Raw genomic sequence first — 21,627 nt, 5'->3', positions numbered from 1 at the left:
ATAAAGAAATGTTATAATTTCACAACAAAAGACAAATAACCCGATTAAAAATGGGCAAGGAATTCGAATAAACATTTCTCTAAAGAAAATATACAAATGGCCAATAAATACAGGGAAAAGATGCTCAACATCATTAGTCATTAGGAAAATGCAAATCAAAACCGTAATGAGATACCAGTTCACACCTACTAGGATGGCTATAATTAAAAGGACTGACAATAGACTGGCAAGGATGTGGAGTAACTGGGACACTCACACACTGTTGGTAGGAATATAAAATGGTGCAGAAACTTTGGAAAACAGTTCCTCAAAAAAGGAAGCAGTTTTTCAAAAGTTAAACACACACGGTAAGACCCAACAATTCCACTCCTCTATATACGCAACAGAATTGAAAACATATGTCCACACAAAAACCTGTATATGAGTGTTTATAGCAGCATTATTCATAACATCCAAAAAGTACAAACAACACAAGTGTTGATAAATTGATTAATGGATAAATAAAAAGTGGTCCATCCATACACTGGAATGTTATTCAGCTGTAAAAATTAATGAACTACTGATACCTGCTACAACATAGATGAACCTTGAAAACATGGCAGTTTAAGTGAAAAAACAAAACAAAACCAGACACCAAAGGCCACACACTGTATGATTCCATTTATATGAAGTGTCCAGAACAGGCACATCCAAAGAGACAGAAAGTAGACTGGTGGTTGCCAGGGGCTGAGGGAAGGGGGAAATGGGGAGTGACTGATTAATGGAGATGGAGGTATTTTCTCTTTGGGTAGAGGTAGAAATGTTCTGGAATTATACAGTGGTGATGGCTGTACAACTCTAAATACATTAAAACCCACAGAATTATGCTCTTTAAAGTGGTAAATTATTAAGGTATGTAAATCATTTATAGCTCAATTTAAAAAAGATGTCTTAGGAGGAGCAAAATGTAGCCCATTAAAAGGAAAGCAGAGAGTTTGTTTAGGATAGTTTGTTTAGCAAGAAAGATTTGACTTACAGCAGACCTACAGACAACTAGACACCTGATACGATGACGTGGATTAGGAGGCGACAGCAAAGATGAGGCAAGGACAGAACAAAGTCAGCGTGGATGCAGGAGTGAGGTCAGGCCATGAGGTGTGTGCCCGGGAGGGCACAAGTCCAGGCCTGTGCTTCCCAATGGACAAACCACAGAGGAAAACTATTCAGTTACAGGATTCATGGAGTCTATTACGTAAATGTAAACTAACTAGGTATCAAGAGCCTAGCTATTTTTGACAAACACTTTACAACTATTTTTGTTAAAATGACTTAACAGTCATGACGCTCTTTCAATCCAGACAGGTGGGATCACACCAAATAAGAAGGGAAGAGCCATTCTTACGGAGAATGACGGGAGCAGGACTAACCTGAGGCATGTTTGCCGCGAGCTACACTTAATGTCAGAGGAGATTTTTATAGACGCTAGTGTGAGAATCAAAAGCTCCTATACTCCAAATACAAGAAAGAAAACATCGACTGTACTTTCGCCATTGTAACAAGTACCCGCCAGAACCGGCTGTAAACTCTTTCTAATCCATCAGTGACAACCTCACAGTAGTAACTACACTTCGGGAAAGCCAGCCTCTTGGTGACAGCTCCACGCCCCTGACAATCAGCACTCAAATGTGGGCTTCAGGAAAGTAACTGTGATGCCAGTATGAAAAGACAAGGTGCGAGAAGGTAAAGCTTAGAGAATAATGCAGATGTCTAAACAGGAGACAAAAAGTACCTGACTTAAGGAATTGGTAGTGGAAATGGCAGAAAGGGATACATTTCAGGAGCATTTCAAAGGAAAAATCAGATATGGCAACTGACTGAATGTGGAAAGACAGGGGGCATCATATTTAACTCAGTGTCTGAGTGTCAAAAATAGTCTGAGTATCACCTAAAACAGGGAAGTCAGAAAAGGAGGGCTGATTCCAGAGTAAAAAATGACTATGGTTTAGAAATCGGTATATTCATGAGTCTCGTGTTCTTCTAATAGAAGCCGTCAGATCTGGATCTCAGGAAGGACCGCCCACAGCAGAAGGCGTGACAGTGCAGAAGGCAGATAGAGCAGGTGAGTCAGGGTAAAGCTTAGAGCACTGTCGCAAGCCACGTCTGACGTCTACTTGCGTCACAACTGCCCTGGCCCACCCTCAGCTTACTGGAATGTTATTCAGCCGTATTTGGATACAGCATGGAAAGCATCTTAAACATGCTTCCCAGAGATTCTTAGGAACTTTCAAAGTCTGAGGAAAACCTCTGGCTGAGAATGCGTATATTTAGGAAGAAGGGAGAAGAGGAGGAAATAGCTGAACCTGAGAGCTCTGGCCTCTGTATGAATATAAAATAAAATTGGGAACTTTTTTGGTTTATAGTCTATATGCCTTTTCTTCAGTGTCAAAATCTGTGTCCTATGCTATTACAACCAAGGGATTAAGTTAACTTCTCAGGAATATTTATTCATGGGAAAGAGCTCTGTAGTGCTATCTTCCTAAACCAAATGGAATTAGATATTTTTCCCCTTGGATTAGAGAAGCTATAAAATTTAGATATGAGTGAGTGAACATTACAATGGCCAAACGTGCCGCTTAACTCATCCCCAATGACGTAAAACAGAACAACATTCACTGAATTATTTTTTCATTTTAGAGACTCAATATATTACTGCCTGTAAATTGTATAACATTTTCATACATGAAATAAAAGATATTAACACATTAAAATTAAAAATCAAAGAACTTTCTCTTCTACCCACCACCTTGAATCTTACTTATTAAACATCATTTCTTCTAAGCAGTCTAGAAGACTGTAAGCTGTAAGAATCCACCGCTGGGCTGCAATGTAACCAACATACCAGATGCTGTGACTTTTGTTTTGTTTTGTTTAACAGGTAAATAACTGATACGTCAGCAACTTTATACTTTACTTTAAACCTCACAGCTCTTTTTGGTAAACTAATAAGTAAGTTGTTAAGGATTGTTAAACTTGACATAAGACACTATTTTAGTCTATAAATCAATGTGTATAAGCTTTATAGTCTTCTCTTTTGTAGCAATTGATATTTCCCACACGTTTCTTTCCAACTGTTTATTACCACAGTTCTTTTCCACTAGGAGAAAAGGCTTAGGGAGGTTATTATTAAAACCATTTGAGATCACTGCTCTAAGTTACTACAATTTCTAGTCTGTATATTAAGTACCAAAGTTAATTTCACAAATTAACACCTTTTTATTTTATAAAATATATAAAAGAGGATACTCCTAGAGAAAAGCAAGTGATTAATTCAGCAAGTTATATGTTTGCTAACATCGGTCAAATATGTCATAAATGCAACCTAAGCCAAGCATATGAAAAAGCAGAGACAGGGAACTCAGGACCTGTCACAGGCACAAAACTAAATTACGGGCAGAACTTTAGTCACAAGCAATTTCACCCATGAAGTCTAGCAAACTCCTTTTCTTCGGTTCTTTTTCTCTATTCTTAGGGTCTCTCCGACATTTATTAACAGTCACTGGCTCCACAGCACTAAGCTCATTAGAAAGAGGAGATTTGAGAGGTAAAACAGATATATAATGAAAAGCAAAAACAAACCAACAGAAATCACTACCATGTGAAAAAGGACAAATATTTAAGGACAGAAAAAAGATTAGAGAGTTACTAAAAAAGCAAACAGCATGAGAAATAGTAAATCACATGAAGAATTAAGAAAGGATAAAACTAACATCATTAAGGAAGTTAAAGATATTTCTTCCTTATAGCTTATGAAAATGCTGGTACTAGAAATTGCAGGAATGCTAATCTAATTGTGAACAATTTCATTTAGAGTCCAATTATATCCTTGGGGACAAAGCATAAATTTTCACTTAAAAACAACCAGGCCAAGTACCAATTTACAGGAAATTTGAGGACAAAAGGACATATTAAATGACACCACAGGGATACAATCGGCAAAATCCAGACTGTGGGAAACCTTTCAACAAATAAATTGCAAGGGGAAAATGATACTGAGGGGAATCTATATTTTGAAAGAAATGTAAAAAGCATAGCAATGAATCAAAATGTGTGAACTTTATTTGGATCCTGATTCAAATAAACAAGTGTAAAAACAAGTATGACTTCATGAGAAAATTAGAAAGTTGTACGCTGACTAGATATTTAATAATATTACAGAATAACTATTAAATTTTTAGATGTGACAATGGTATTGTGGTTATTTATTTATTTTTTTGAGTCCTTATTCTTTAGAGACACATACTAAAATATTTATGGATAAAATAATATAAGATATACACAGGACCTAGAAGGACACGCCAAACTAAACTGCTTGTTATTATGACTTTGTTCTTGTGTTTTCAGTTTCTTATTATATGCACATGTCAACTTTTAAAAACGAAGTGTTATTTTAAAAACTTAAAACAAAAATTAAAGTTTTGCTTAAAAATAATCCAGGAGGGTAGAGCATGACAGAAACAGGATTGGCTATGAGTTGATAACTGTTGAAACTGGATGATGCACACATAAGGGTTCATTATACTAGTCCTATTTTTATATTTGCTTAAACTTTTTCATAAACACAAACACACACACAGATCGATGTTAGTGCAAACTCTTGACTCTGAATTCAAATGTAGCCAACGACAACAGTCAAAGTATCTGCAGCCCTAAGGACAGTTCATAAATAGTTCTAATAGGGAAATCAAGGCAATGAATTAATGTGAATGGAGAGAAGAAAACACTATGACATGGTCCTGAAAAATACTGATGTCCTACTTGGTATATACTGAAAGCCTTTTATTTCCATTTCTAGATGTGGGATGCAAGTGAGTTGTGATGAGTGTTGTCTACAGAGCTCAGCTGTTTGATGGGTATGTGTATGCAAACTGTTAACGTGCCATGACCAAATCGCAAGTGTGAAGACAAGACTCAGTAAAACAAGGTGGTAAGGAAAGCAACAGGTACTCACCAGCACTGCATTCCTGGGCTACTAGGTTAAGAACTTCAACAGCGGCTGGACACTGTTGTATGAATTCTTCACAAAACGAGCTGTCTTCTAAAAGCTGGGCCATGACCAGGCACGCTCTTAATGTTAAAAGATTTACAATATTTCAAAGTCATCAATGTTCATTCTCTAAAAAGTCAACTGTGAAAAACATTTCAATCAATTTTGTCCCCTAATTTATGACAAGATTCAAACTCCCCCTTCCTCTTGCATTTTTGTTCGGAGCTGGATTGGTTTGGAAATATATATATATTCTTCTTCTCCACACAGTAACTGCTGACACTGCGTGGAGAGTCAGAAAAGTGAAAAATGGATGCCATCGCCACTCAACGGAGACACAAAGTGCCAGATGAGAAATCAGCTTTGCAGTATCCCTTGAAAGCTTTTCCTAAACTGTGCTCCATGGGCAATATTAGTGTTCTGGGAACAAGAGGAACCTAAACACTTGGAAAAATCTGTATTTTTCTTATTCTCTCACCTGATTCAAAACGCATATGAGAACTTTCTGAGAAGTCCCATTACCAAAAGAGAAATATGTTACTGTTGTTTAATGATAAATAACTGTATTTTCAGGAAAAGACTGCTTTTCTTTCAAACGTCAATATTTGTGAGTGTTCCCTAGTTTTCTCATTATCAGCCTGGACAGTGGTGGACCAGATATGTACTAAGGTGGCCTGAATCATTTAAAAAAGGCAGAGTGACAGAGGAATTCCTGTGATAAGACAAAGTGCTTTTAACAAAGAAAATTGGCAGAGCTTTATGTATACATTCCATATACCACGTTTTGATTATTTTCTTAGGGCAACAGCTAAACTTTATTCCAAAGTGCAAAAACTGGGGACTGCAACAAAAATTGCAGAAATTGGGAAATGCAACAAAAACTGTAATACACAGGGCACAAAAGAATGGCTTCTGTTACTCCTCTAGGCATGACCTTCATGCTGGGGCCCACCACGGACCCTTGCCTGTGGCCTGCACCACCTCAGTACATTAGGGGGTCCTTGGAGCATGCTCACCTTGTTCTTATTTCAGCCAGGAGCCGAACGACTGCCATCACAGGAGCTGACCCATCTCCTGTTGCAGGAAGTGAGGTGTGGATAGAGAGACTTCCCTCCTGAGGAAGCAGCATGGATTGGACTGCCTGGACTACCTTCTCAGTAATGGACAGTTTATGGAGAGGCAACGCCTGATGGCAGAGATAAATTCAAGTCATTAGTTTCTAAGAAAGGAGGGGGTGATTGTCTGGAGATAATTCTCACAATTTCAGTTCAAAAACATAAAATCACCATAGAGAAAACTGCAAACTAGACCAAAATAATTAAAAATACAACACAATGGAATATTTCTAACAAAAGAACCGAATTTTGACATCTACATAAAAATTTCCACAGAAAGGTTACTATTAAATAATTATCCCCCATATATAAATACACACAAGTAAAATTTAAGATAACCAAGAATTCGTGCTTCTGTACCGAGCACGTGCATATCATTCGTTACAGTATGGTTACCACTGGCAGTGACATCTTATGGTGCATTTAAAAATTACCTTACCTCTGATCTTGGAACACAGAGTCTAGACAATGGAATAGTCAGCGTGTCTGATGCTTGCGAAGTCTTTCTACAGTCTATGGGTGGGAATCTGACTGTAGCTATGCCTTCCTGCTCATTGATTGAAGCCACGACTCCGATGCTTCCTGATATTCCTCTACCTAAAACCTAGAGACACAGCTGGATTAGCACTGGCAGAGGGTGCGAGCAACTATCTGCTGGGACAAGTGGGAAGAGAAACTTTACAGCTGTCCTTATCGGCATTGCAGGAATAGTCTATTCTAAACGTGAGTTAAAATAGGTCCTCGAGCCTTGTGTCAAGGTGACTACAACATGATTTAATCTGCAACTTTCAATTCGGAAATACTGCCCACATTAATGGCACCGCAGGACACACGTCTTAGTTAACACTATACAGTACTGTCCTAGTGTTTGAATAATCTGTATCATCGTGCGGATCAGAATTCATTAGTTTCTCATAAGCCTTATTTCACTTGACGAAACAAGGATTTTTGTCCAACCGGGCAGACGATACTTGTCTTACGATGACTGATTAATCAATGGACACTTCCATACGGGGGGAAGCAATGAAGTGGGTGCTGGGGGCTGGTTACCTGAACCTCGGACCCTATCTTGATCGTCTCTTTGAAGCCTCCAAGTGCACACAGTGCGGCGACGGCTTGGCGGGCTATTCTCTGAAGTTTGGCGAGTTTTCTGCCACTACTGCTCCCATTTTCCAGAATGCTTTCTGCATATTTTCCCAATTGTGGAATGTACATCAGTGCACGAGACAGAACCTACATATAAGAAGCAGCCCGTGTAGGAAGAGTTAAAGCCTTGGTCGTTTGGGTACTAACGGTGATAAGATGTCTACAACAGTGCCCGGGGCCCATGTATTGAAGCACCTCTGGATACGGGAGGGATGAAATAACTATCAGGTATGACCACCGACATTCCCGCCTTATTCGCCTTAGGTAATTGGACAGAACTGGAAATACACAACCTCAAAATACGGGTGACTCAAACATTGTGTTAATAAAATCCCTGAAAAAAAAATTTTATCTGAAGGAAAACCATGACAGCATATGGCCTACATCCCAACATCCAATCACCTTTAGAGCATAATATAAAGAGTTCACTTGAAGAATGACTATGAGAAAGGGAAGTGATTACAAGCAACAACTATTGTTTGTAATAATAATTACTGACAGAGCACTCAGGAATGTTCAATCACAGAGGCCTCCTTAGGACTTAGTAAGTACCCTTCACACACCCAATAAATCAAGGTACGTGACTTCCTAATGTCGGTACCAGCCAAACACAGGCAAGAAAGAGAAACAAGGGGCGCCACTCTTTTCCTGAGAAGACTGTCCTGTCTTCTTCAAAATTAGAACTGGTGGCAATAGGAGATATGAGAGACCAGAGCTGAAACTACTAACCCAAAGCAAACCACAGGGAAAAACAGTTAACAAGTATAATTGGCCATTTTGGAAAATCTCTCTTTACTAAAATGTCCCTTGCTAGGCATGATTCCAAAAGAACACTCACTGCCTTCTTGCTCTCTTGGTTAAACAGTAAATGCTGTACTAACCTTTTCTGCTGTTGTGGTCCATATTTGAGCAGCATTTGACTCGGGTGCTGTTAGCAAGCTATGAAGCAAGGCGATCACTTCTGCAGCCATGCTGTTGGCCACGTGCCCACTGATGAAGGGTCTGACGGGGTCGGTCCTGCAAGTGCCAACAGGGGAAACTGTCAGGGCCCAGCGATGGCTAAGAATGCAGAGAAGTGGCTTCGAGGGTTAGCCTCTCATGGAAACATTTTCTATTCTTACAAGAAGTAGACTTTGTTGACTGAGAAAAAGAGAAGCTAAGTCATCATTAGGAAGAAATTGCTTCTCTCATGTTCTTTCTGGTAACTAAAGAATCCTGTGAGGCAATGGACCTCAAACTTTGGATTGTGTAAGCCATCAGGATGCGAGGAAAGACACGGCATCTAGCCTGGCTCTCAAGCACAGAACACCTTGTTCCAACTTCCAGAGGCAACACTCATTCATCCTTTCCATGCTTAGAAAGAGGTTTATGTGTACAGTTGGGATGGTGGGGCGTATTGTTCTGAAGAAGTAAGGTAGCAAGACCAGAGTTTACTAATACTCAAAAATAACGATGGCTGGTGTTTCAGGCAGTGGCCCTGCTCAGCAAAACAAGCCTCCGGCTACAGATGTCATTCAGCAGGGGCGCCTCCCTATTCGTCCATCACAACCCCAGACGGGTATTTTAAGCCCTCAGTCCTGATTTCCAGCAGGTCAAGGGGCTGACATAAAATGAAAACCCTAAGCACAAACCCATTACAAAGTACATCTGAGAAGAGTGCAGCTAGGTCCTACCCTGTGGAAGGTTTGTACCTCGCAAGTTCTGAGTTCCTCTCTCGGCAAATGGAGGTTTGGGCGGTTTTCTTTTTGTCACCCGTGGATAGTCCGCTCACAGTCTCTGGGTTGACTGATTCTACAGGTGGCCCGATGCTGACAATGAGGCCCGACTGTGCCCACTTGGTTGCCTTTCGAAGAGCTGCTGCGGCCTCTTCTGTGATCACTTCACAACAGCCACCCTGGAGGTCAGTTTGAAGACATTCGCGACATTCATTTCACTCTTCTCAGCACTATACTTTGTAAAACCTGTTTCCCCCAATTACCAAAGCAATCCAGGCCTATTTTTAAAGATTCAAATATTATTATATGTAGGAAGTGAAATTTCCATAAACATCCTATGTCCTCACCCAGTCACAGATAAGTGTTAGTCTTCTAGATATTTTTCCCCATGCAAATTCTGACATATATAATCAGGAATCACACTACACAGTTTTCCAACTTATTTTTATCAGTTCTCAATATATCATGAGTATTTCTATATTGAGATATACATATCTAGTTCTTTTTTATAGTTGTACAGTATTTCATTATATGAATATAACACTTTTCTTGAAAATTTATTTTTAAATTTTTTAAAATTGAGGTATAATGGACATGTAACAATTTCTTTAACCAATCCCCTATTTATGGGTACACAGATTCTTTTTTTTTTACAAACACAACTGTGAAGAACATGGTTGTCTCTGGATACCTGAGAATGCCTTTTTATCATCACTTTGACAATACTGGGTATTAGCAATCTTTCTTTCTTTTTTTTTCCCCAGATAATTTTTATGAGAGTTTATTTAAGCCAAACTAATGAAAGCTGCTGAGAAGCAAGATCTCAAATGCTTCTTAGCACTCTTTCTTATCTGACAGGTAAAAAAATGACATATTACTATTGTTTTTATTCCTTTCCTTCATTTATATATTGTGTAATTTGTGAGCCTGCGCACATTTTTACATTTTGATGGGCTAATTGTCTTTATTTCTTATTATCTATTATTACTTTTAACTGACTTTCATCTATTATCACTTTTAAAGTATTTTTAGGCTGTAAACATTTTTAACAGAGCTAAGAAAAAATTTCTAGGTCAAAACCAAGAGTTCTCTTTTGCATTTTAACATTAATGCCAAATTGATTTTGACTAGTTCTCTGGAAAATGGCCTTAGCTAAGCCACTGACTTCAATTTCTTACCCTGCCTCTTTGTAGGAACTTGAAAAATTCTCATGGAAACCAGAAGCATGGAGAATGTTCTTCCATCATGGGTCTTGTCAGAGCAGGTTTCTCTATATTAAGCTTACCTTCGTCATGTCCCGATCCATTTTCACGACTTTCTCCATGTTGGCACCAGTACCAAGTCGGAAAGGCCGTCCTTCTGAGCTACTAAAAAGGGAAGGCAGAGAAAAGCAATGGCTTTACAGGCCCATCACAGGTGGGGGCGGTATGCCGTGAGGCAAACCGGTAATGGCCAGGCTGCCATTATATGCCACAGCACGCTTTTAAAATCCACAGAAGACTCAATTTTTCCACAAAGGAAATAATTTATTATTGCTTAATTATAGCCTTTTTAGGGATCAAAACAACAGCTGTTTTTAGAGTTTAATGATAATTAAAAACCTACGTGAAAATGATGTCCAACTAAAGAGCTGAATGAAGCTGAGAGTCTGAACCTATAATCAAGGGAAGGCCAGGCCCACACTCAGTACGTGATCTAAATCCCAAAGTGAGGGGCTTATACCAGCAACACAGATTGGATGCCTTGGTGTGAAGGACTGGATCTCCCTTTCCGATAGTTGACCTCCCTCTGCCACCAAATTCGTACTATGACATTTTGCACGGCCCAGGAATGTTTCCTGGAGATTTGTCCATCTGAGCTCTGACCTGCCCTGACCCTTAGTTTACGCCAGTAGGCCAGTAGTGTTTTCAGTTGCCATGATGGCAGACAAGGGACCCAAGGATGAGGATGACAGCTCCATCGAGTCATTTATTTGAAGAGAGGACTCTTCCCCCTGAGACATAAACACCTGCTCTAAACTCCCTGTGCTCTGTGGCAAGCGTCCTGTTGTCCTAGAGCCCACTAACAGGGCCTCTGTAGGTTTGTAATCATTGGACAATAAGGGCATATTTTTACTTCCTTGTGCAGCAATCATACCATTCATACTTCAGTGAATTAAAGCTTTAAAAAAGTTCCTCTATTTCTCCACCTCACAGCCCAGGGCATCCTAAAATTTACTGATGGCCGAAGGACCCCAAACACCATGTGCATCATTCCTTCTCAAGGTCCAAGGCACACTCAGACTCTCATTGAACACAAATGACATTCTCAACAGGGCTTTCGCTCAGTTGGGTTTGCAGACATGGTGCTGAGTTGTGGAGAGAGGCCTGCGCCTCAGCGCAGCCTCAGGTTCTCCTTGGGTGACACCAGGGATGGCAGTAACCGTGATTACACCTAAGGATTGCTGAGAGGATGGAGATGGGTGATGTGTGTAAGGGGCTTGCTCAGCACAGTGTGTGTGACATGGAGGTGCTGGCTGCCATGCAGCTATTACAGTCACCGTCACCTTAGCAAGGGCTGGAGAACCTCATGGGATGACTGGTCTTCCCGCTTGTGGATGAAGATAGACAGCTTGCCATCCACTGCTTCACTCTCTTCTCCGGGATCTTTATCTCCTTTTAAGGAATTCTTGGGACTGCTTTTTGTCAATGTGGTGTCAGGTTCGGAAGCGGTTGGAGAAAGAACTGTCTGACATCCTTTCAGCAAACAGAAAAATTGCAAGGTTGTCTGTGCCGGGAAAACACGGGTTTGGGAACCTCCCTTCCTCCCTCTCTGCCCCTCCGTCCCTTCTCCCTACTCCGTCTGATGTCGCAGAGCACAGCTGCCACTGTGGACATGTGAAAGCTCAGTGTGACTCTGCACAGGCGGTGGGCACCTTAGCGCACTCTCCCGTCCAAAGCGGCTCACCTGGCACCACGTAATCTGCCAGCTTTGCCAAGAGCAACGAGGCGATCTTGGATGCTGGGTCACTGGGATCCTCCTGCTCACTGTTCAGGGAGGGGACAGAGTAGCTCCACGGGGGGAGCTCTACATTCCCACAGTCTTCCACGCTCATGAGTGGGAGTGCCGCCCGGCACAGCTGGAGAATGATGAGGACCAGCTTCGGAGATGGGCGCTGGTCAAGCAGCAGGGAGAGCAGTTTGGACACACAGGCCGGCTGGCTGAGGATGGCTTTACCTATGTGGCTCCTGGAAAAGAAGGGAGAAGAGGGACCCCATGCTGAGAATGCTGAGGTAGAGACATTCGGAAGCAAGAATTCCCTAAGTGGGGTTACGCAAACTGACGACTTCAGGTTCATGAGAAGACATGGGTTTGGCGCTATGTTTTGATGAAGGAGAATGAAGATTTTTTTGTAATTATCTGATGGAAACTCACAATTGACCAATAATACTTAAAAAGAAAGATTTGGGGATGTTTTCTGATCGCCGACGTTGACTTCCTTGAGATCCTATAGTCCAGGGCACCGCGACTTCGAAACCCAGGCTCGGACTCCTTAGCCTGTACTCCTTTTGAAGGACCAAACATCACACGGCATTGCACAGGCCCCAACAGCCTGCGATCTGTCACAGCTGAACCTGTGACTTTCACTAAGAAGAAAGTGCGCAGTCCAGCGGAAGCCACAGAACAAGCGGACTCATGTGGACAAGATTTCGTGGGCCTCATGGCTCACACACTTAATGGGATTAAACTTCCACAGAATATCCTCATTTAAAGAAAGACACAGCGTGAGAAAGTGAGCTAATTACAGGTCCCGACTGATTATGCTTTAATCTTGCTAGAATGAGAGTAATGATTTTTGGTGATTGAATACAAATGCACTGGACATGAAAGGCTAGCAGATGTTACCAGCAAACTATTAAAACAAATGAGAGTATTTTATGATGTAGATATGCCCTTAAACAACCTTCGCATTTTGGAACTAAATACTATTTTTCAGTGACTTTATTCTCTACTATTTTTCTTGAGGCAGGGGCATGTCAGAACAGCCTAGTAATTTAGATGTTTCAAAAGTCAACCACCACCCAAAGGAACCCCAATCGTTCAAGAAAGCCACTGGCTCCCACAGCCCCAGCTAGGCTTGCCGTACCTGGAGAGGTCATTGAGGAGACTAAGGACGTCCTGGAGAGCGTCATTCCCAGCAGCCTGGTTACCACAGCACTCAGTGGCGCGGGCAAGATGGTTGGTGAGAAGGCTGGATACCTGACGGGCCAGACCTGAGTGCACCGCCTCTGTGGAGCCGCCTTCAAAGTCAAAGAGAAAGCCTGGTGAAAACCCAGGGAAGCCATGGCGAGCCTGCAGGTGTGGCCAGCCCTCCCTCTCGGCCTCCCTGTATTAAAGCCCTCCCCTTGCCCCATTTCTCTTTAACTTGCTCTGTATTTTATTAGCCACCCCATTAGCGTCTCCTTGTGAGATAACATCTGCACATCAAAAAGGTAATAGTAACTTGCAATGTGATTCAATGTTGCAGAAAGACACTATTCTTAATTAAAACAATATAATTAATCCATACAAAACCAAGGAACATACTGAGATTGACAGGGAAGAATCACCATTTGACTGTGATGGAAAACATTTTAGTTTTTAACTCACACCCTACCTCTTCTCAGACACAGTAAGAGCTTTTTGGATCTTTCCATTTTCGCTATATTCCAGAGACCCCCACCCCACCCCTCCAAGCATCTCTTGTGAAAGCCACAAAAACTGTCATTTCCTGAATGCCCATGCTCTCTTAGATCCCTGTGCTGACACACACTGTTTATTCTGCTTGGAAGTCTGTTATCCTTCAAGAATAACTAACATGTCACCTTCTTTGGGGACCTCTGCCTGATCCCTAGCACAGCTCGTCTAGAGAAACCTCTATGTCCCATGGCACTTTGTATGCATCTTGTTTATGGCATTGATGACACTGTAATTATTTGTTCATTGGTCTGTTTCCCCCACTGGACCATATGCCTTAAGAGGAAGAACAATGCCTTATTCATCTTGTGCCTGGCTCTCAAGACAAGAAAAGGAACGGTGAACGAAGAACAGATAAACAAGCCATATAGCACACAGACCTAGGACATTATGGAGAAATTATCCTTGAAGTACACTTTTAAAATGGGATACTTTTAAAAATATAGTTGGGAAACAGCACCTTGAAAAATGCAACTGAAAGACTATTTCATGAAAACATTTATTTGGAGACTGTTAGCAGTGTTGACAAGAAGGAAACAAAAATCTCTGTTTCCTGGGGTTACTGTACTCCTTCCGGCAAGGTGATTATTATCTTTCCTGCCCCCTCTAGCTTTACTGAGGTATGATTGCCAAATAAAAATTGTATATACTTCGATTGCATGATGCGATTTTAAAAAAAGGTGTGCGACGTGATTTAACTTACACATACATTGTGAAATGACTATATCAAGTTAGTTACCACATCCATTACCTCACATAGTTGCCTTTCTTTTTTGTGTGTGATGAGAACAGTTAAGATTCACTCTCTTAGCAACTTTCAAATGTAGTTTTCAATGAAGTTTTATTAAACATATTCGCCAGGTTGTATATTAGATCCCCAGAACTTTTCACCTTATAACTTCAAGATTGTCTCTTTGACCAACATCTCCTCATTTCCCACTCGCCCTGAAAACCACTCTGTTTCTGTCCTATTTCTGAGTTTGGCTTTTTTCGATTCCACAGATAAGTGAGATCACGCAGGGTTTGTCCTTCTGTATCTGGCTGATTTCACTTAGCATCACGCCCTCCAGGTTAGGCGACTGTTCAATGTCACAGTGCAGCTATACATTTTCATAGACCCGAGCTGATGAAGAGGCTGCCACGAAATCATTAGTTGAGTAAACCCAACTGACTATGTCGTTTAACACAGCTTTTAACTCCCCCGACCCGCACAAATAATAAACAGAAGAAATCCAGGAGTTTTAGAGAGGAATCCTGCTTCTTACCTTCTTCTTTCTCCCACTCAACACAGCGGTTGGCCAGCACCTGGAAAGCTGCCCAGGCCATGGTGGCTACCTTCTGCTTTTTGGTTTGCTTCTCACTGCAGCTGGACTCGGTCTGACTGCTCAAGCTACACAGTCGATCCATGAGCTGAACAAGGCCACTGCGTACCAGGCACTTCTCTTCACTCCTGGGCCAGGCAGAAAGAGTACGAAATAAACGTAACTGACCAGCCCTCAGGATCCTCTCACACAAGACTCCGGTTATCAAAGGGACATAAAACATGTTGGTAACCCAGAAACATTTGTTTAGAATGAGGATTTCCTTCACAAATAAGGAGCTTCCCGTCCTGGTTTGTTCATACAGAACAGCCAAGTAAAAATTGATGGAATCAACTCAAGATTGCCATATAGAAAATACCGAAGGTGCCAAAAAACTGTATACAAGTGGGCACTTTGGTCAACGTTGCTCAAACAGTAGTTCGCCGTCATCAGAAGTGTCTGGACGCTGATGGGAACCACTCTGAGCACCTCTGGTAATTGCAGAAGTTAAACGGGACTTGTATTCATCTTTCATTATCGGTATATATTGAGTATTATAATACAATTTTAACAGTTTTTTCCTTTCTTAAAATGTGTATACATTTTTTTGGCACCCTCTGTGTGTGTGTGTGTGTGTGTGTGTGTGTGTGTGTGTGTATTTATTTCAGTTATTTACATATATATTTTATCATAAGGGGATTCAAGGGATGACATCATAAGTGCTTGACACCTTCAAACTATTAATCAAGTGACTGAGAGGAAATAAATGTGCATCTGCAAAAAATGTTTGCCAAGTATATAAGCAATTTCCTAGGGATCCTTTTCTTTCCTTCAAACCTCTCCACTCTGACAATGTAATGGGATCTCCAATGGCCACTTCTGATCGTGTAGGAGCTCAACAATACGGAATTTACTTACCTGAATAGTAACTTCAGCTGTCAGGAGGCAAACTCATTTAATCAGAGCAATAATGTCAAAGGATAATCAAAGCAAAAAAATCCAGTTTTTCAAATTAAAAATATCTGTAGTTAATCAACTACATTGCGGTGTAACTTAAACAATAAAAAGCATTTCCTGGCTTACCTGGTATAGGGTATGGTACACAGGAGCCCAATGCTATTTGCACACGCAATGGGGTACCGTGCACACAAAGACACAACAGAGGTCATGGTCTCGCCAAAGGCTTCCTGGACCTGCTCGACCATCCCACCACAGGTCAGTTCTTCGATTCTATGAAACAGAACCCAAACTCAGCCTTCTGAACCACGTCAAGAACAGTGATAGTGAGCATAAGAGCAGGAGAGTTCGTCTGAGAAACCCAAGCGTGTCGCGATGAATCCAGGAGGGAAGGGATCTCAGAGCTCACTGGGATTTCCCAAACTGTAGGACCACAGGAGATGGCTGGACAGGATTTCTAAGTGTGCCTCAAAGGCAATCCCACACTCAGGCACGTCTGGGAAATCCTAGGTTAGGTAAAGTGAACAGGGCTCCCTATTGCACGACTGCTCAGAACCTTCTAAGGTCAAGTCCATCGCATCTCTAAGAGCAGGAGAATGGTACCCAACATTTCCCAAGCTCACTGAATAATGAAACCATTTATTGTAGACACACCTACACTATCCCATGCAGCACTGAATACTGTAAATGCAATTGTACTAATGAGAAAACCAAGGCACAAATAGATTAGCTAAGTGTCATTTTCAAGTTCACACTCCAATTATTAACAGAGCATGCGAATCTAGTTGATAGGAAATGAGACTTTCCCACAATAAAAACACCACTTGGGGTAGATTCTATAGCAATTACTATTAGTTGAGAACTGGAACTATCCAGATTTATCTACAAAGATTTGCAACATAATATGTTCATAATAGCAAAAATAAATAAGTAAAACCTAAGGATTAAAAGTAGGGCATTGGCTTAATAAAAAAATTCAGGAATATGATACTGTGCTATACAGCTACTAAAAACATTACAGGTGATATCTGCGGTTAGAACAAAGACAGGATACACTACAATGTCAATACGTTTTACCTTAAGCTACAGCATTTACAGGTGGTTTGTATTTTATACTTCAGGATCTTCTGCATTTTTTCAAATGTTTGACATATGACATGAGTAATTGAGGGGAAAAGATAAAGTGCTGCCAGTGTCATGGAGACATTATTCTGGGAGTAAGCTGTGGTAATGTGAGCGTCACCAGGCCTTGAGGGCACCGCTGGGGTTGGTGGGCATGTGCCTGCTCTGGCCAGTGAGCCAGAGCTGGCAGCTCTGGGGATGGCGGTCTCCTCCTCTCGCCTGGCCTCTGTCGTGACTGTCAGCCAAGACGGACGGGCGATGGACACGAGCAAGGACCAGCAGTTTGTTTTTTAAGCCACTGAGATTTTGGAGTTGTTTGTTTCCAAAGAATAACTCGGCCTCTCCTGACTGACATAGAAATTTCTCAGGATATTCACATTATCTCTTCGCTAGCACGTTTTCGTCCCGTCACTGCTCTGGCTTGTGGGCCAGAATTCCTCAGAGAGGTCCCAGGAGGCACAAGACGCCTCCTGCAATTCCAGCCCAGGACCTGCAGGAAAATGTCTTTTCTATTTTTACCTGAGGTTCTTTGAAGCCCAGTAGGAAACTGGTATAGAATAATTCCTCACAAATAAGGTACAAAACCTTCTTCAAAGTCAGTATCTACAATTATGTTTTTAGAAATTGATCCACTAAAAAAAAAAAAAGGACAAAAGTATGCAAAAATTTAGGTAGAAGGGTGTTCACCGAATCACCATTGTTAATGCAAAAACAAAACAGAAAAAAGGAAGGAAAGATAGGGAGTGGGGGCGAGGAAAGAATGAACCTATGTGTCCATCAGTAAGGGGGAGAGGTAAATAACACACAGCCATCCAATACATACAATGGAGGTCCATGAAGTTTTAGAAACTATAAAGCAGAGCTACATGTACTGACATGAAAACTTAGAGACATCCAAGATGTACGGAGCAAAACAACTCAGATTACAGTAAGGTAATGTATACTGTAACCTGAATTAAGTTAAAAAAAAAAAAAAAGAATATCACACATACACAATTATGTGTATAAAGAATTAAACAGATATTTATGTACGTGTAGTTAATACAACAAGCTCTTAATGAACAGCGTGGAATTTAGGAAGGAAAGGTGAACAGACTTATGTTCTGTTATACTATATGCTGAATCTTTTACAAAATCATGTACTACTTCTATTTTAGGGGAAGCCATGAGCAAAATCCCCTGCCTACGATTTGGCCCCAGGAACCATCTTTGGAAGGGCCTGTGCCCATTCCAGACAGCGCAGTATGAAGGAACAGAAACAGCTGACCTGGGTCCCCCCTGAAGGACCATCGTCACCGGCCCCACGAGGTGCGTCACGCCGCCGACGCGCACAGCCGCCGTCAGCAGCTCCCGCATGTGCATCAGGGCCTGCTTGCGAGTGTTGCCCCGCCGCCACCTGGTCTGTGCAGCCAACAGGAAGCTGCTGCTAGACACCTGGAACGCATGAGAAGGAAGCCCACCTGACTCCTGCCACCTGGCCCACGGCCCCTCGTGCAGGCAGGCAGGTGCTACTCATCTGCAGTAGCCGAAATGTGACCTACAGCTTGGTCAGGGTTGGTGCCGATGAAGGCAAACAGCTGGCCCAGCAGGACGCTGTAGGTGGGCTTGTCCCTGCTGTCCTCGATGGCCAGTGACTGCAGGAGCGTGAAGGAGCTGCTGCGGTGGCTGGTCACGTGGCGCCGCCTACGGGGAAAACCAGACCCTCAGGGCGTGTGGTAGCGAAGAGCCTTCCTCCGCAAGTGGGAATCCCTGGCCATTAGCCACTTACCTCTGATTTGCTCTAGTAAATTCCAAATCTTCATTACCAATCATTTCCAGGTCAGAAGGAGCCGACATGCTACGAAGAAACACGGGCTGCCGCACAGCAGGAGATAGCACCTTCGTTTCAGAAGCTGATTTACAAGCTGGAACAGAGAGGAATAAACGGGTTCACAGGTCTATTTGTACTGGTAGCAGCAACAGCTAAACAAGGGCCTACCAAACAGTCTCATTAAGGGTACCTTTGCTTTCTATGAGAGTTCAGCCACCGAACCAGCTAGCAGAGCATACTGATTTTTTTAAGGACAATTTTTTTAAACCTAAAATATTAAGTTAAAAATGACCTAAACTTGGAACAACTAGAATCTTTTTATCAAATGGGGTTTCCAAAGAAAGGCTGGAAAATTCATTTAATTTCATAAACTAGCAATGTTCACGTTTAATATAAACATTCTAAAAAGCAAGAGAAGACAGAGAAAGTAATTTCTAGAAGCAAAATTTCTCAATCCAAATAAATACAGACCCATTTTTTTCAGAGACGACCTTTGTTCCCCCCTTTAATCCTAGATTTATTTAGCTGACTTACTGCCACCTGGTGACTTCTCTGCTTTGATCATAGTTGGTGTGAGTAAATACCATGCTCGAGCTAGAACCTGACCAGCCCCTTCCTGCAAGATATATTCCTTAACCCCATCCAGAGAAATCATTGTTTTATAAAAGAATACTTCAACGGCAGAAGACAACACCACATGTAAAGACCAGCCAAGATTAAAAGACGTTAAGAAAGTAGAGAAGAGGCCATCGTCTTTGAATCTATCTTAAGAATGGTTAGACAGCGTCAATCTAAAAAACATGAGTTTTGAAGACGATGTTCTCTCTCAGGAAACTACTGGCTCATCACCTCTGATACCAAGAGCCCCTTGGAAAGCACCCCCAGCCTTGGCGAGTGGTGACGTCTTTATATGGGACCTTTAATCCACTAAGGGCTAATGTGGCCAGAGATGTGGTGTAGCAGACCACGCTGGGATGTGATCACACCACATACCTTCCCTGATGGCCTCGTGGAGTGGAAGCCGATCACCGGGGTCAGAAACCCAGGGGTCAGCCTAGACTTCTCCCAGTGAGAAGAGCCCTGGGTGATCGGCTGGGGTGCAAACGAGTTTGCTTGCTCGGCAGTGTCCAACGGACCGTGGTCTAGGCAACAGGGAGTCTTTCATTTAAGAACATGTTTATTCAACTTGTTCTCTCAGGGGAAGAATTCACACCTGTTATTATGGACTATGCCCAGTGGTGTGGATCTGGCTTAAGTAAGAAGATTCATTGATTTCCCTGAGACATGTGCTTTCAGGCTAACAATTAAAATGTGACCAGGAAAAAAATTAATAGTGGAAATTCATGCTAGAAGTTTCCACTTAATTACTAAAGATGAAATGCAAACTCAGCATCAAGTAAAGAGGCAAATATGATGCAGTGGAAGATTCCCAGTGTGGACTATCTAATTATATATGTTACCATGAAAATAATAAAGCATCAACTAAAAACAAGGGGCATGGAATTATAAGAATACATGTCATTGGCCTCCTTAGATGCTCCTAAGAAAAAAGAAAGGAGGCAGGCAAGAAGGCACCCCTCATGCTTAGGTGACTCACAAGACACCACAGAAATTAAATGAAAAGCATTTTCTGGGTGGAAAAAGTAAAAGGCAAAATAAAAAATGTTGAAATTCCTTTTGTATTCCTTTCTGGGAGTACGCAGAGGGATTTTTTTTAAGTAGCTGATGTGCATGTTTTGAACAGACTAGCACAGAGAGCCTGTGCAGGGCTGGCCTTGAGCAGTACCCGGTGTTTCCGCAGGGGTCCCCGAGATGCTTCTGGTGAGGCCAGACTGGGCCGCAATGGTGACGTGCAGCAAGAGCTCGGCTCGGTTCATTAAACTCTTCACTAACGTCTTCGTTTTAGCCAGTGGGTGTGAGGGTTTCTGAATAAGAGAATTCACTTCTTGTAGGAACTTCTCCCTATAAAGAAAGGCTGATGTGCATTTAGTCGTTCTCTAGTTTACCAAAACCAAAGTTTTTAAATTACAACCAGTATGAGAAGACAGAGGATAGAGGGAAACTAAATAAAAGTCACCTGATAAATATTGCTCACCTCCCTTTTTCCCCATCTGAGGGGAGCAGTGTTATAAGTTCTGGCCAGTTTTAGCTCTTTATTTCTGCCCCATTTCAAATGCCTAGATGCTAACTTTTGAAGGGTAAAATCAAAATTTCCAAATTACCAAAACAGTTCCAACTCTAAAATATTTAGTGAATGTACCATCTTTTTAAAAATATCTGTTAAGACACTAGATCTTCACGTCTTGTTTTGAGCATCAAGGTAATAAATTAGCTTTACATAGTTAGTTATTAACATCACTAACCTCAGTGATAGGACCATGTTTTCAAGATCATTTCCATCAAAGGAGACTTCCTTCATTGAACACAAAAGTTCTAGGTCTTTCATTTTGTTCTAAAGAAGGAAAAATCAAGAAAAGATGGTATGCAGGATTTGCAAAAACTGAGTTTTACTGTGCATGTTAAAAGGAATAGAAAATTTCAGGGGAAAAAACACCACCTTTGATCCACATTTCTATGCCAGGAGCACATTTGTAAGTTAGTTGATATTTTTTAATGGTTAAAGATGGTATTGGCCACTTTCTGGGGATTTCGTCAGTGTTTGTGACTCTGCCTCTTATTTGTTTGTTAAAGCTTCAAAGTAAAACTTGATAATGATGGTAAC

General features: G+C 41.5%; 1 protein-coding gene across 4 annotated transcripts in view; it reads right to left on the bottom strand.

The window, feature by feature from the left end:
- The window catches only part of HECTD4 (HECT domain E3 ubiquitin protein ligase 4), a 167,598-nt gene that overhangs the window by 47,994 nt on the left and 97,977 nt on the right, over positions 1-21,627 (bottom strand). For all 4 annotated transcript variants that reach the window (XM_074321579.1, XM_074321581.1, XM_074321580.1 and 1 more), the window contains exons 28-44: positions 21,269-21,357; positions 20,692-20,867; positions 18,864-18,999; positions 18,637-18,778; positions 18,363-18,529; positions 16,100-16,246; positions 14,981-15,165; positions 13,126-13,279; positions 11,946-12,226; positions 11,545-11,734; positions 10,285-10,366; positions 8,976-9,178; positions 8,166-8,301; positions 7,189-7,371; positions 6,578-6,742; positions 6,040-6,209; positions 4,988-5,103 (exon numbers count right to left, since the gene is read on the bottom strand). In XM_074321579.1, coding sequence (XP_074177680.1) covers positions 4,988-5,103; positions 6,040-6,209; positions 6,578-6,742; positions 7,189-7,371; positions 8,166-8,301; positions 8,976-9,178; positions 10,285-10,366; positions 11,545-11,734; positions 11,946-12,226; positions 13,126-13,279; positions 14,981-15,165; positions 16,100-16,246; positions 18,363-18,529; positions 18,637-18,778; positions 18,864-18,999; positions 20,692-20,867; positions 21,269-21,357 — 2,722 coding nt within the window. The remainder of the gene's footprint in view (positions 1-4,987; positions 5,104-6,039; positions 6,210-6,577; positions 6,743-7,188; positions 7,372-8,165; positions 8,302-8,975; positions 9,179-10,284; positions 10,367-11,544; positions 11,735-11,945; positions 12,227-13,125; positions 13,280-14,980; positions 15,166-16,099; positions 16,247-18,362; positions 18,530-18,636; positions 18,779-18,863; positions 19,000-20,691; positions 20,868-21,268; positions 21,358-21,627) is intronic.

Source organism: Rhinolophus sinicus, linkage group LG16 (genome assembly GCF_036562045.2).
Source record: "Rhinolophus sinicus isolate RSC01 linkage group LG16, ASM3656204v1, whole genome shotgun sequence".
In the NCBI taxonomy this organism is placed as follows: domain Eukaryota; kingdom Metazoa; phylum Chordata; class Mammalia; order Chiroptera; family Rhinolophidae; genus Rhinolophus; species Rhinolophus sinicus.
This window is presented reverse-complemented; position numbering and strand designations above follow the sequence as displayed.